General features: G+C 47.7%; 1 protein-coding gene across 3 annotated transcripts in view; it reads left to right on the forward strand.

The window, feature by feature from the left end:
- The window catches only part of NCKIPSD (NCK interacting protein with SH3 domain), a 53,353-nt gene that overhangs the window by 27,618 nt on the left and 9,887 nt on the right, over window positions 1-15,848 (forward strand). For all 3 annotated transcript variants that reach the window (XM_079317041.1, XM_079317040.1, XM_079317042.1), the window contains exons 4-8: window positions 1,509-1,596; window positions 3,727-4,352; window positions 10,380-10,550; window positions 11,697-11,783; window positions 13,132-13,270. In XM_079317041.1, coding sequence (XP_079173167.1) covers window positions 1,509-1,596; window positions 3,727-4,352; window positions 10,380-10,550; window positions 11,697-11,783; window positions 13,132-13,270 — 1,111 coding nt within the window. The remainder of the gene's footprint in view (window positions 1-1,508; window positions 1,597-3,726; window positions 4,353-10,379; window positions 10,551-11,696; window positions 11,784-13,131; window positions 13,271-15,848) is intronic.

The raw sequence follows: 15,848 nt of genomic DNA on the forward strand, positions 1-15,848 counted from the left end.
TTATGACATGATATAAGGTTGGGTGTATTTGGTATTGGGAGGGAAAGGAACTAAGAGATCCTTTTTTAAAAGTCTTTGTGCAAACTACTGTATTCACTTGTCTAGTGGATCTAGACATGGGCTGTGAGCACACTGTCAGCTTTTTGCATTGAGTCTTGAATATTTGAGGTGACTTTTAAAGGTGTTTTATTTGCAGGAATATCTTTGTTCCCATTTTAGATAAAGTTTTTCCCTTCCTGGATCTGGGGGAAAAAATACATTTTTCTTTCTCCTTCTTCTGAGCTATGTAAAATAGAGACCCTTCTGGGGGCTGTCTCAGATTTTCACTGTGGGGTGGCAGAGCTCCATGCCCTGTGTGTTGTTTATATAGGTCTATTCAGCAATGACAGGGCACAGGAAAGCATCTCTTCCAGGGCTAAACAAATATGGGAATTTTTCACTTGTAATGGACTGAATGTCATTGTAGATTCCAAATGGTTGAAAGCCAGGTTACCCAAAGCATTCAGACCATCACCTCCTTTCCCTTCCTGTGCTCCCGTGGGAGGTTTGAACATAGACAGTGATTGCAGTATCCCATAAAAGCAGAGGCACATTTGAGGCAGCAGGCTCTGAATCCCAGCAGTCCCAAGAGGTCCCAAGCAGAGTCTCTTGGCCCTGAGCTGCTGGGCTGTGGGGACTGGTGTATTAATGCAATGTTCTCCCACCTAGCTTGGCTGCTGTGTTCAGTGATGCCCTGCTGATTAGAGGTTACCCTTAGGCTGCACCTCACTGGGGTAATTGTGATTGAATGTGATGTTGGTGATCATGGTGTTTAGATCTGACAGGAAAAGATGGGTGTAGGAGTCTGGGTCTGGGGCTTGTACACTGCTGGTTTGGCAATCTTAGAAGAGACTTGCATGAGAAACCCCAGATGTAGAGAGTTAATGCAACTCCCTGGCAAAGCTTTTCCCAGTGTGTCTTGCTATAGGCAGCATAGTATTGCACAGAGGGTCAAACCCTATTTTCTCCCTGCATGAGCAGAAATAGCTTTGCAAGCATGGAAAAGGCAGTTACACATTTCCAGTCCTTGCTTTGCCTTTCTGCAAGGGTATTTGTAGCTACTGTAATGGATCTCTCCAGAAGAGTGTGTAAATACACACTCTGTTTGCAGCCTCTGTGGAGCTATTGAGAGTAATGTGGAGACATGGTAAGTGTGTGGGATTGCATTTGGAATAAAGGAGGAGTAAATGCTTGACAGGTCTACACGACATATGTGCCGTGTGCTGCTGAACACAGCAATTAAACAAGGGCTGCTTTGCCTGTCACAGGGAGGGGATGAAGTCAGTTTGAGTCCTGCTTTGTTCTTCTAGGAGGCTGCCTATTAGCATCTGTCCTCCTGAGAAAGCTGCCCCAAATGACAAGAGAGATGTAAGGACAAATCTACACACGCACGTGAGAAAGATGCTTTCGTAAAAGAGAATATCTTTATTGTCAGCCTCCTTTGATTGCTCTGAAATCTTTCCTTGTAGATCCCACCACAGACTCGTCGTGCTGCTCCTGTCACCCCCCCACCTCCAGAGAAGCGCAAGAACACACAGATTGCTGCTCCCATTAAAAGTAAGGACAAACTGCTCTCCAGGTCTTGGAAACAGACTGGGTGCTATAACAGACATGAGGCCTGAATGCTTCTGGTTTGTGCTTAGATGAGCATCCTTACCCATTCTCTGAATTCCTATATGGTTTATATCCTAACAAATATGTCTATTAAATATATATAGCCTAGATTCGTGTAGTTTTTAATGCTAGTGGTCCTGAGCTGGGAACCAGTGCTTCTTCAATCCTCTTTTGATTTGGAAGGGTCTGAGCAGCTTGTGGATGGATGCCAGCTACAGCATCCCCCTGCTCCTTCAGTGTCTTGTGACCCTGGGAATTATAGTGCTCTCCAAGGAGCAGCTCTCTGCCTGCTCATGTAGCTAGTCTGGCTAGTGCACAATGTCAGTGGTTTAAGATCCTTTTTCTCCCACAGACACCATGGCTGTCTCCCAGTAAGGCAGAGGGAGCATTCCCTTGCAGTGCAGTGTGTGATGCTTCACCATGGGAACTGCCTGGCTTTTAATAAAGTCTCAAGTCTTGTTTTTGACTCCCAATCTGTTGAACACTTTCTTTGTACAGTGGTTGGATTTCCATGAATTCAGTGGCTGGTGCCTGTAAGGAGCAGTAATAATACCAGGGACACATCTGCCTATGTGCTGCCCACAGAGGAGCAGCTAGTGAGAAACACTTGAGAGCAGGACAATGGGGTCAGAGCTGGAGCTTCTCCATCTTCAGTATGGTTGGGCTGACAGAGCAGTGCTTATCCTTCTGAGATGCTGCCAGCTTGCCCAAGTGCTCTGCTGTGCTGTGACAGCAATGCTGTTGGTGACACTCAGCCCATCTCAAGCCCACTCGTGTCCCCTTGTGTGGAGCAGGGCAGAGCTATTCACTTGCAGGTAATTGAGACCTGGGACCAGCTTCCTTAATGGTACTTAATGGTATTGAGCCATTTTTCACTGGAGTAGTGGGAGTTTGCAAAGGTTAGTTTCCTTCAACTCATTATTTTGATTTAAAGAAGCATAGGGGGAGCTATGATTCATGGATGATCCTCTGTGAGGAGGAGGAAAAAGAGGGATGCTGAACCTGTGTGGGAGTGAAGGGCCCAGTTTTTCTGCCTAGCTGGTGTTTACTTTGGGAGGAGTGGTGGATGGACTAGTGGAGGGCTCCAAGCACTGATGGAGCAGGAAGGGTTGGAGTTGCCTGCAGAAGGGCAGCAAAGGCATTTCACATCAGTGCTCCTTCCTTTGGGCATGTGTGTGTGAGTAACTGCCTTCTATGAGTGCTGAGCTTCCCATGGGCTGCAGCTCCTTCTCTTCCAGCACTAACACCACCTGCTCTTGGGAAGCTCCAGCTAGACCACTATTTGTCCAAGGAATTGTTTTCATAGTCAGGGAAGAACTCAGATACATTTCTGCCCACTAGAAACTAATGGATACGACTTAGCAAAACTATATATAAGACCAGGTTAAAGGAAAATAAATCTTAATATCTCTTTGCTCGTTGTGTATTTTTTTCCCTTGGAAGGTGGGACTCCCACTATGAGAGCTAGGCAAAACTAGAAATAGGGGGAAGAGTACAGTAGAGCAGATAGTGTGGGGGCTAGTGAAATCACTAGGTGCTAGCAGGGCTGCAGGGCTCGTGATCAAGTGGTGGAGAGTGCTGAAAGGGAGGGACTAAAGACTGTTGTCAGCAAGTGTTTCCTCAACTGTCAGTGCTAACCATGAGGTCTGTGCAAGAGGGAGGTGCAGGTTTGTTTGTGAAGCCTTCTGTGTCTTGCAGTTCCGAGGCACCATCTTTCAGAAGTGAGGGCTTATGTCCTTAATGCAGAAAAAGCCTAACCCAGGGAGAAAAGACTTTTCTGTCCCTTAGTTCTGTCCATCTCTCCCTCCCTTCCCCTGTGTAAAACACTAAGCCCTTTGAAAGGTATTCATCTCAGCAGAGTAGCTTTCCCATTTCTAAAGAGGTGATTGTGTGGGAATGCTCCAGAGAGAACTGGTACAATTTTGCTTTGAGATAAGTGAGGCAGGAAGAGGAGTTAAACTGCTCTGGTCGAATGCACAATGAGCCTTTTAATGGACTGTGCTGTAGCAATTTGGGTTTTTTCTCTTTCCCTTTGATGCTGTTGCTAAGGCATGTTTAATTGTTCCCTTTCAGACTCCGTTGAAATTATTCCTGGGTCAGCCTCTAGTGCCTCCTCTATAAGCACGACGTCCCTGGATACTTTGTACACTGCTTCTTCTGTATCGGAGAGCGCTCTCCCCACGGGCACCTCCAGCCCTGCCAACACCCCGCCCCCCGTGCCGAGCCGCAGCGTCCACACCACCATCACACGCAATTTGGACAGCGGCTCCGTCACCCACTCCCGCTACGGCACTTCCCCGAAGGACACCAGCAAATCGCCCCAGTCCAAGAGGGTCGCCCCAGCACCGCCGGCTGAAGGGGGGACCCAGAGGTCCCACAATGTGGATGGGGAGAAGACTTCTCAGGTAAAGAAAAGTGCCCCGGCCCCCGCTGCCAGCCTGGATGCCTTCAGCAGCCTCTGCCTGGAGGAGAAGAAGGCAGCTGGGGTGGAGGCGCTGCCGGCAGAGCCCGGTGGGCTGGTGGCCGCCGTGCCCAAGACCATTGGCGCCGAACTGATCGAGCTGGTGCGCAGGAACACCCACCTGAGCTACGAGCTGTCCCGCGTGGCCATCGGCATTGTCATCGGCCACATCCAGACCTCCGTCCCCGCCACCAGCAGCATCATGGAGCAGATCCTCATCTCCGTGGTGGAGAGTAAGGTAATGTGTGCCAGCTGGAGGGGGACTGCTGAGCACCACCAGTGAGCATCAGGGGTAGGGTGGTGTGAGCTCAGGGAGCTCCTGGTGTTTGGGATGGGAAATGCAGTGAGATCCCAAATGGAAAGGTGCTCGATGGGGGTAAATGTCCAGCCAGGGGAACCAGGGGTTTAAGCCAGGTCCCAGTATTGTTAGCAGAGAAGTGGAAAACAGGTGAGTTTATTCCCCAGATGAGCTGCAGATGTACAACACAACCTTGAAGCATTATCTTGAGCTTGTTCTAAATAAACTTTATGTCAATACAATCTTACATTTCTCTTGCATCAGTCATTGAAATGGTGAAGCGCACCTGAGCAGCTCTCTGCTTTAGCTGGAGGGATAATAAATTTCATCTCCCATTTGCTCAGTGCAGCCCTGAGGATTGTGCATCACATAAACTTCTGGGACTGAAATTCCATTGCTAATGGCAAGATTATAATGAACTGTTCAGAAGCATTTAAATATGGAGAACTAATGACATTCAATTCATAATCTGGTTGACTCTGCACTGAACAGAGGGCCCTGTAAGCAGTCATCAAGTCTGTTTGTGGCCATAACCCAGTGGTTAATTGCTTCCTTCTTCAATAACAATGCCCTGTCAATATGTGATCTAGATTCAGCAAAAAAAATTAGCTGTTTGAAGCAAATGTTCTGTCTCTATCTTGCATGCCGAGAAGTTCAGTTTTCTGAAATTTGCATCTTTTCCAAGATTTGAATATTATTTTTATCACAAATACCTGTACTCAGGATACAATAAGCTTAATTTCACAGAAGTTATTTAGTGCCAGGTTTCAGCAGAGGAGATTTGAAAGCCTCAATTTCATGGGCATTGCTGCACACCAGCCTGAAAAGGATGAGAAAAAGTGATGCTGGTGCAGGGAGGAATATGGATCTTCTGGTAATTGATATGATATCTGTCATCTAGGATATCTGTGTGATTTTTAAATGACCATTAATGTATGGAGACACAGCAGAAGGTTCTGTCCCATCTCATAATACCTCAGCATACCTATCTTGAGCAGTACTGATTTCAGAAGGAAAGCCTGGATGGGCTTGCACTGTGCTCAGGTGTGGATGTTGTGGATCTGGTGTGCATTTTTTCTCAGTGTTCCACACAGATGATATAGCTCTGCTGATATGTGTGAGTCTGGTCCCAGGAGAGGTTGCTCACCTGATGTAGAAGACCAGCTCCAGCAGTTAGAAGGGTGGTTACATATTTTTGGGGTAGCTGCACTGCTGTAGCTTCACTAGTGTGGTTTAGTGATACAAATTATTATTGTTGACTTTGTGTTGTTCATTAAATCCTTCCACAGTCTCAGGGGTTTCTGTGTAGAATTGTTGCTGAGTTGTCAGTTCTAGGTCAAGAAATTTTTTCTTTAATTTGTAGCTTCTGAAATCCCTCTACTCCCCAGTCTATGAAAACACGTGGGCAACTCATCTCTCGCATATTTTTCAAGGTTTTTCTTTGTCTCCCTAAACCAGAGTGAGATACCAGCTTTGATTTAAAGCTTTGGTCTGCTCATAGTAGATACCACACCTGCTTCAACCTTTTGTATCATGTTCTTTAATTAGTTATATCCTTTCTATTCCTATTCTAGTCTTAATTTAAAGTCAGCTCACTGGTTTACTAAATCAATTCCAGAATCCATTACCTTGCTTCTATCCCCAGTGCCTTCTGAAGGTTGAATAGTACTTCATCTTATTTACCTTGCTGCTCCTCCAGCATGGAGTGCAAACACGTGGGTTTTTTAGAGAATAAAAGATGTTGGGACAGCATCCTGCTGCTGCTTTTTGAGAGGTAATGTAAGACTAAGCTGGGGGAACAGCAGAGACAAGGAGGGTGCTGAGGACTTCACACCTTAGGAAGGATACTTCAGAGGTACCATATATTTGGGGAACCCTGCTCTGCAGGAGCAAACCTGCCAGGTTGGCTTCCCTGTGTCAGCATTTGGCCTGGCCTTGGAAATGGTCCCTCTTCTTGTCCATGAGCTAGCTCCTGATAAATGTCACAGTGACTGGGTGAGGTGCACAAAGGGACTGAAACCTCTTTTCAAAGGCAGCATTGCAGTGACAGTCTAAGCTGGAGCTGGCTTTCATGGGAACTTGTTGGACATTTGGACATATGTAGAGGTGCTCCCTGGTCTTTGGGCTTCAAGAGAATCACTTGGATCAGTAGGTTTTGGTGATGTGTGATTGCCTTCAGCTCTGTTGGATTATCTCCTTATGTTCTGAGAGGCATGTCATATACTGTAGATGTTGTGTCTAAGGAAGTTGAGTTTTGCAGATTTATTAAACTTAGTGTGAGGCAACCAATGCTCAAGCTAGTTGCATCTTGAGATGGAGAACTCAGAAACCACTTACCCGCTTTTTATTAAAATTGCATTGCTGTGTTGTAGTTGTGACTCACACCCATCTTCTGGTTGACTTTAAATTAAGCTTGAATACAACTGACAAAGATGTGTAGCGTAGATTGGTCTTCTAGTTGAACCCAGGCTGCTGAGTGGGGTCAAACTATTCTTGGACGTGTCAGAGATGGAGGAACAAGTCAGAAAGTTGGTGTGGGAGGTGATGTGTTCCTGGAGGGGGTTCCCCTTGTGGTGCTGGGCTGTGACCTGCTCCCAGCTGCCCATCACCAGCACCTGTTGTCCTCAACAAGCTCTGACAAACCTCATGGCTAATGTGGCTGAAACCTTCTCTTTCCTCTAAAGCTGCCTTTCTGTTCATTCATTGATTCAGCTTTGCTTAAAGGACACTTGCTTATGACAAGACACAGAGGCTGCTCTGGGCTGAGCTTCTTCCTAGGGGAGCTCTGTTCCCATCCTCACAGAGACAAGGCATGGTCAGCAGGGTGAGTGCTTTCAAGGGTGAGTGCTTTGGCTGGGCTGTTAGGAGGACTCCTCACTGAAATAGTGTAGCAAAAGGGAATCTGGAGGACAGGAGGAATGCATTAGTGCCTAGGCAGGCCTTTTCCTTGGTAATTTCTGGCAGAGCCTTTGGAGGTCTGTGGCAGTCTTTGCATGCAGCCATCCTGGCTCAGCTGTAGATGATCTCATTCCTGACCAGTGAAGGCTGCAGAGACCTTCCTGAGGCACAGCTAATGTGGGGGTTGAAGCCAAGTGCTGCTCTCTCCTTGTGACACCCACAGGTGTACATGGCTGACACTGCCTCCCTGCAGAGCTGACCTGCCCTGGATGTGGCTGTGTCAGCTGGGGGCAGACCTGCTGCTGAAGGAGTGTGTGTGAAAGGCCTGCCCTGGGACACTTGGCTCAGCTGAAGTCAGGCATCTCTCTTGCACCACCTTTCATCTCATTTAGCAGCTGCTGAGGAGTCTGGCAGTCTGCATGTGTTGGGACCCATCTTAGCTGTTTGGTTTCTGTGGATAATGTGGGAATGGTTTGCTACCCAAAGGATGGAGGAGTTCCCAGAGCAGTCCCCATGAAATGTGTCTGAAAACCTTCTATGTGATTTTGGGGCTCATCTGGAGGGGAGATGTGTGTACCCATAGTACTGGTGATCCACTGCACTTGCTGGTGGGGTTGGGGGAGTGAGGCATGGGAGTGGGAAAAGAAGAGATGGCCAGGACAGCAGCTGGGTTTGCATGGCAGGTGTGGCCACCTCTGAGCAGTGTGGATATGATGAAGTTCCCAAAATAGTTTTGGGCTACTCAGGAAGAATGAAATCCCTGTAGCAGCTTGTTCTGCTGGGCTGGGGGCAGGGAGCTATCTGAAGCAGCAAGATAATGCAAAATGGCATTGTTAGAAATACTGAAACCTCCTTCTGCTTATGGACTCTCCAGCAGATTCCTGGAAATGACCATATGATGATGCTGCAGGTTATAGCAGCTGCCAGGATGTTTAATAAGCAGGGAGCTGACCCTGGTGAAGGGAGGGCTGAGAATGGAGCTGGAAGTGCACTGAGACAGTGCAAGGTGTAGTTACATGGTCAGATGGAAGAGCTTGTTATTGGATTGATCTCATCCAAGTCCATCTAAGCTTGATGCTCAGTGGAGTCATTAAGGGCTGCAGATGAAGGATTGGAGAAAGTAGATTAGTGGTAAGAGGCTGAATAGAATGATCATTAAAATGAATACTCATTAAAATGATCATCCAAAAAGAGTGCATTGAGGTAGGACTGGCCCTGCAGTGCTGCAGTGAGGAGGATGTGAGTAAGGCAGTAATGGAGAACCTTATCCCAAGCAGCTGGGACACTTGAGGACACACAGGTGACTGACACTGCAGTCCTGTAGGTCCTCTTAAGGAGAAGCAGGGGGATGGCAAGATGAAGTGAGTCTCTTGATGTGTTTGCTTCTGATAAATCACCATCAGAGGGAAATTCTCATGCTTGTACTCAGCTCCTGAAAGCTGTTGTGCTCTCTCACAGCTGGCTACCTGATTTTCAGCTAGGCCACCCACAGCTTTCCAAAATTTCAGGAAAGTACAGAGGCTTATGTAAAACCTGCATGCTTCTTCCTTCACTACCTGCCTGACAAAAATTATGTAAGAAGCAGCAACAAGAAAACTTATTTCTTTTATAACTGAAGCATGGGCTTGAAGTCCTAAATTAATTCATACCCCAAAGGAAATGACTAACAATTCTGTCTCTAATAAAGCAGGCAAGACATTACTCTTAAGCATGGAGTGGTTTCCCCAGAGAGGGCTGGAGGGTGGAAAATAGGCAGGAAGGAGGCAGCTCCTGCACTTGGCCATCCACATGCAGGTGTCACAACTGGCACAAGACATGGGCTCGTGTCTCCATACAAAATCTATCTGCTCTGCTCCCAAAGTGAAATCTCCCTAAAGGCTTTCTGCCCCTGCCTGCACAGCCAGCCTGTTGGAAAGGACTAAGTCTTCTCTGAGATTCCAGGAGATGTCCTGGCTGGTAAGTTATAAAGGCCTTTTCTCACTGAGTGATCATGACTTGTTGCTGCCTGTGGTAAGACAGCCTTCAAAAATTTTTAGGAATTTGGTCTCAGTGAGTGGGTTTTCCCTGTTTTTTGAATTTCTCAGCTTAGTTCTCTTCCACCTCGCTGATCTCCTGCTGCTTGTCACTGCTGCCAAACCCTTGTGTATATAATTTAAGCTCTTTCACAAATTAGTCTTTACCTCTCTTAATGGTTCCTGGGCTTATCACCTGTGATCAGCTCAATTCCTTGTACTGAACCCCCCCTTATTTCCTTGCTTTCAGGAAACCAAGTGATTCATGTGATATACTTAGGTCCTAGAGGCTTATCCTAAATCCCAGAGCACAGCAGCTGTTCGGGTGGGTTAAAGGCTCGCTCACCACTCTCCTCTTTCTTGAAGGAGAGGAACAGCGAAGGAAAGGCAACTGAAGAGTGAGACCCTCATGGCAAGGACTATGTATGAGGCAGAAATGGTGGGGATGTAGTTGACAGCAGTTTGAGAAAGGAATGTATGCAGTAAGATTTACTGAGTGACTACACACTTCAGAACTTTGGTGAACAGTGGAGCTCTGCTATTTAAAATGAAGCAAAACCAAAGCAGCCCATGATGAATTGGTTCCTATTCTTGCTGCAGAGGATCCAGGCCTAGAGCAGCTGGCATGGAGAGTACCATACAAGTCCCTGCTCTTGAGCCAAGAATTCAGGGCAGATGTGTTCCTTTCAGGCTGGAGGGAGTGGGCAGCAGAGGGAGCTTATCTTGCCTTGAGGTAGCTGTGCAGTGTGGTGCTCTGCTGTCCACGACATGTCTCTTTTACTGGGGGTGCTCAGCTGCTGTCTGGCAGTGATCCTGGCTCATACCAGGATGGTTTGGCTTTTCCCATTCTCAGGATGATTTCCAGAATCTACAGAGGATAGAGGCTCCAAAAGTATGGGATCTGAAATAACGTGTCATAAACTTATTGGTTTTGTAGTGCCAGCTCTTGACTGAATGAGGTCAGCTGCCAGTTGTGAGACAAGATTGCAGGAAACAGGCACCCAAACAACAGCCAGCTGTCAGGGCCCCACTAACCAGTGGTTTTGCTGTCGTGCAGAACCTGAGTGCGGGGCTGCCCTCGGGCCAGATCTGCCACGACGAGCAGCGGCTGGAGGTGATCTTTGCAGATCTGGCCAGGCACAAGGATGATGCTCAGCAGCGCAGCTGGGCGCTCTACGAGGATGAGAATGTCATCTGCTGCTACCTGGAGGAGCTGCTTCGCATCCTGGTGAGTGCATCCCTCTCCTTCAGGCAGAGCACAGCAGACAGCGCTGGTGAAGTTCCTTTCTTTGTCCTCCTTCACCCCTGTGTTGCCACTGGATTTGCTGTTTTGGGGGCACAGGTTTCTTGTGCATTCTTTACTGTCAGTAAGCCCTACCCTTCTCTGTGGGCTCTGCAGTGCACTTGAGCTGCTTTACTCTCCATTCCACCTTACAAAGGTGTCCTGTAAAGCCTTACTGAGATGTTCTTGGTAGTTTTGGTATTTACCTATCACAAGAGGATATAAACCCTCACCTCCAAAAAACCCAACCTCCCACAGAAAACCTGGAAGTCTCTGTGAGGGTTGCTGCCCATTTGCAACATGTTCTACTTAAGATATCCTCTGTTGCTGGGAGGTACCTGTGGGGTTAAGCTCATTAAATGCGAAGAATATTCTTTGGTTGCCTTGAAAGTGAGCTTTAAAGCTGTTTTTGTGAGAAAATATAAATCATCTCACACATCTCTGCATATAGGAGAGGAACATGCCCATAGTGAGCAGCAGTGGGATTACTGTCCCAGCACTCTCACTCGTGTGTGCAAGGCCATCTGTGTCTAGGGATGATTTGGGAACTGCCCTCAGTGCAGTGACATGGTCTGTGTTAGGGGTACTAGTGTGGGGTTTGATCTGGCACTATTTTATAGTCCTCTCCAGTTCTGACATAAACAGAACAGGTAAATTTTCTGTAATAAATGCCAGGGTTTTGTCACTCTGCATACAGCCTGTGTTGCCTTGCTGTGGGCCTGCAGGGCAAGGCTGAGTGGGTTTTTGTGCAACCATTTCCTCACAACAGGGGGGAAGATGTACTTCTCAGGATGGGAGCAGTGCTGGAGCTGCTCTGTGTAACTCTGTGATGCTCTCAATCAGGTGCTGTTTGGGTCATGTTTTAGATATTTTCACCCCAAGACGTGCTCTATGGCAGAGGTGTTTCTCAAGAATCCCCTTTGATGGTGAAGGGTGATGGTTCTTGATCTGTTTCTGTGCTCTGCCTTCAGTTTCTTTGTGAGATGTTTGGGCTACTGAGATCTGAAAGCAAGTGGACTCCCTTGAGGTCCCTGTGGCAGGCACCTTCTGCTTTGATGTGTCACTGGGTTACCTGTCCATTCCTTCCTCCAGACAGATGCAGACCCAGAAGTTTGCAAGAAAATGTGCAAGAAGAATGAGTTTGAATCTGTGCTGTCCCTTGTGGCATATTATCAGATGGTAAGATGGCAGAATGCACCAAATCTCTTTCTAAGATTTCACTGAAGATGCAAAAGAGCAGGGTTGGTACAATGAATGTATGTAAGATGCTTCCTTGGATAGGGCAGTTCTGTGGTCTCACTGAAATTGCAGCATATCCCTTTTGAGTGCTGCTAATGTCAATGTTATGCATGAACATTGTGTGAAAGAGCAGAGGCTGCTGTAGACTTTGAACCAGTAGCTAGCACTTGGCAAGGGTAAAGCTTGCTTCTGTAACTGGCCCATTGAGGAACAGCATTGGCATCACTGGTATCTAGAGGAAGGATTTCAGAGGATGCCTTGGGAGATCTGACAGGCTGTGATTGCTCTTATTTTAATTGATGCACTTCTGTGCATTAGTAAATAATGTTGTTTAGGAAAGTAGGTAGTGAGTAGAAGCCTTGGGAGTGAGGAAGGAAATCAGTATTTAGAGGAAGAAATGGAAGTTTTGCTTTAAACACCTATGTAGTGTTGCTTTGCCCCTCTCCTTCCTGGAATGTTCTGTTGTAGGATCCTGTGGGAGTAAAAGACTTGTCCTAAGTCCCCAGCTACAGCACATCAAGTCTTGTGGTATTTTGCTTTCATTTGGCACTTCTGTGTCTGAACCCAGGTCTGAGCATCAGGGGGCTGTAGCATAGCTGAGAGCAGTGGGAAGGCAGGCTGGGCATAACAGAGCCTGCTGACTTTGACTGCCTGCTCTTCCCTGACCACAATTTCAAGGAGGCCTGACCAGGTAGGAAGCAGTGTCTTGTCCTGGCTGCTGTCATGCCCAGTGCCAGGGCTTGGCTCCCTTGTCTTCTCTGAACCCTGGAGTTGTTGGCTGAGGGTGGAGTATGCAGGTTACCTCAGCATCAGAGGTGCTGCATGGGAGGTGCAGGCTCAGTATCATCTTTGCTGGAATCCTTGCACGTCCCAGAACTTTCTGAATAGAGCTTGCAAATGTCACCTTGTCAAGAAACTTTAATCAGAGCAGTGTTCACAAAACCTTAGTATGCTTAGAGAATCCTGGCTACCCAACACACTCAGTCTCTTTGCTGGAGACATGTATGGGTTGTTGGTGTGTTACCAGATTTAGTGGATGATGTGGGACATCTCAGATCTGAGTTCTGGCTGCCACATACCCTCTGATGACACATGCCAACAACCCATAGCCAGCCCAATTGTGAACGTTATCATGAAGTGATTCCTGTACTGTTGTTAAAACCTTTTAGAGCTTCTGGGTTCGTGTCACCCTGGGAAGCTCCCAGCAGCAGGAACTTCTAGAAGTGTCTCTGCCTCAGAGTGAGCCCTCCTCTAGGACATGGTTTGATCTGAGGAATTGTTTTTGCAGGAACACAGGGTGCCACTGCGCCTGCTGCTGCTGAAGTGCTTTGGAGCCATGTGCAACTTGGATGCTGCCGTGATCTCAACGCTGGTGAACTCTGTGCTGCCCATGGAGCTGGCCCGGGACATGCAGACTCACACACAGGGTGAGCCACAGCTGCTGTTCCCACAGCCCTGGGAATGTGTCTTCCCATTACAGGATTTGCAGCAGCCTCAGTGGCCCCCCACTGCCTGGCTGCTCTCCATATCCAGTGCTCGGGGGGATGGAGTCTGGTTTTAAAGTTGTTCAGGTTATTACAGCTCTAAGTGGGTAATGCACAGGAAGGGATGTTTCAGTCCAACAGTGCAAAGCCCTCCAGCTCTTGAACATGCCATTAATAATCTGTGTCACTTCTTGTAGGTGCCCTAAAACACGTTTTTGAGTTGTTCCAGTTTTGTTTCATAATGCTGACAAGAGACACCTGCAGATCTCAAGGAAGATCTCCACCGTTTCTTAAAGAGTTTTCTCCGGCGTTCTGTACCCAATTTTTGTAGTGTTTCATTGTGGTGAAGGAGATGTGTGCTGGTTAAAGGAAAGGGCCTTCCCTCCACCACTGTGCCAAGAGAGATGGTAGTGCTGTTGTTAGCATTGCAGTCCTGGTCCTCTGCAGGATAGTGCCAAGGCCCAAGTTCTTCCTACTCTTTGCTTTCCATACTCAGGCTTTGCCCTCATGTTCCTTCTGCTTCACACTCCCCCATTTGTTAGGATGACCTGTCACTGCTACCAATAGGAATGTCCTTTGTGCCCTCAGTGTCCTTTATTTCTGAGCAGCCAGAAGCAGATGCTGGGAAAAAGCCCAAGAGTAAGGTGAACATGTAGTAATACTCCCCTGGTGTTACCTTCCAGCTCCCCACACGTGCATGGTCCTGGACAGTCACAGCTTTGCTCCCCATTTTGGAGCCAACCTGTAGGTCACCAGTGCTGGCAGTGGCATATTTCTCTTAGAAGGACAATGAAAATCCATTGTCTTGTGCTAATTGTGACCCACAATTAGAGTGGCTGTTGAGTGACCACGTGGATCAGATCAGAAGAGCCTGGTCTTTGCAGCCTTGCTCCCCTGGTTGCAGTCTGTTAAATTGCTGTGGGTGTCATGAAGCTGTGGAGGAGTATAATTTGGTGATGAGGCTGTGTAAGGGTTGACAGGTCTGCAGAGAACAGGGACTGTCCCATCTATTTCATATATGACCCCTTTGAACCTGCATAATAGACATTCCTGTCCCCAGCATCCTACCACAGACTGCCAACCTGACTGGTGGGCAGCATTAACAGGGCTCATCTCGTGTCTGGAAAGGGCTGTGGGAGATGAAAATCGAGCCTGTTGCAGAAGGCTTTGCACTTGTCTCTGCCTAGATGCTTTGAAGTGCAGGCATTTCAGAGGAGAGGAGGGTGGCATTTCAGGGCAGGGCAAAGGGCTGGTGGTGTGGGACTGCAAGTGTTACTCCTGTGTTGGCTCTTTTGTTACTGCTGCTTATAAATTCTGTGCTGGAATTTACCACACTCTTGGTGTTTAATCTGGTTATGCCTGAGAAGCATCTTCTCCAGGCTGAGGCTCTACTGCCCAAGAAGCAAATGCTACTTGGTTATGGGACTGTGACTGTGCCCCTGCGCCAATATTTCTCCTGATTTTGTGCTGCTAAAAATAAACTTTATTGTGCCTTCATCATTCATTCACAAAGACTGTCTCCAAATGAGCATCCTGTGCACCTTCCCAAACAGGTTTCTGTCTCCTGCCCTGTTCCTGGCTGTCTTTGTGCAGGCAGAGTGGGCTGGTCACCCTTCTTATTCCTGGTATGCTTGCAGTGATGCTGTGTTTTTCTTGGGGCTGTGTCATCCCAGACAGCACAGCTGATTCAGCCTCTTGGTGGGTATGGACCTTTGAGCTCTGATCTATGCACTTCTGCACACCTCTGCTATCTCCAAGAAGAACTTAAGCTGGAGCAGGCCTGTCTCTCAGCAAGTCTTAGCTCTGCTTTGGAGTCCTAAAAGTATGACAGTGGAAGTGGGCGAGAAGTGGTTCTACTGTGTCCAACCTACTGAGCTGCCATCCTGCAGCTCTGCAGCATCTCCCTTTCCCTAGCATCATCTCAGGGTGAGAGTTTTTTCCTTCCTTGCTGTAAGGTGGTCTAGTTGGAGGGTGAAAAGCTTTTTCCTTCCTGCTTTACTGACGTAGCACTGTGTGATACAGGAGCCTCACAAGTCAGTGTCCTCATCCTGTACTACTTTCCTTGTGCTAAGCTTTATGATAGGCATTTGTGCAATGACATCTGTGCATCATCCAGTCTTCTCAGCCTTCACAGTGGGCCTGCAGGGGGGTAACCATCCTTGGCCCAGATGTGTCTGTCCTTCAGAGGTGTTTCAGGGCATTAGCAGTTCCCTCCTGCCACTCTGGTGCTTTACTGCTTCATGTGCTGCCAGCAAATGGCAAGCTTGTGTGAAAACATGACCTTGAATCCTAGAATGACTTCAGCTTATTTTGGTACTAAAATCTGGGGAATAGCAGCTGATCCGTGACATGCTGTGGAATAGCTAATCCCTTCTGTGGGTGACTGGAGCCAGAGCAGTCACTGCCAACACTACACAACTGGGAGTGTGGAACTGGCTGCAGCAGCTCTGTGGGATCCCTCCTGGCTTATTATTGAAGAGCAGCTGAGGCAGAAGCTCTGTCTGTGGATGCTGGGTGCCTT

The sequence above is a fragment of the Erithacus rubecula genome, assembly GCF_903797595.1.
Source record: "Erithacus rubecula genome assembly, chromosome: 13".
Lineage (NCBI taxonomy): Eukaryota > Metazoa > Chordata > Aves > Passeriformes > Muscicapidae > Erithacus > Erithacus rubecula.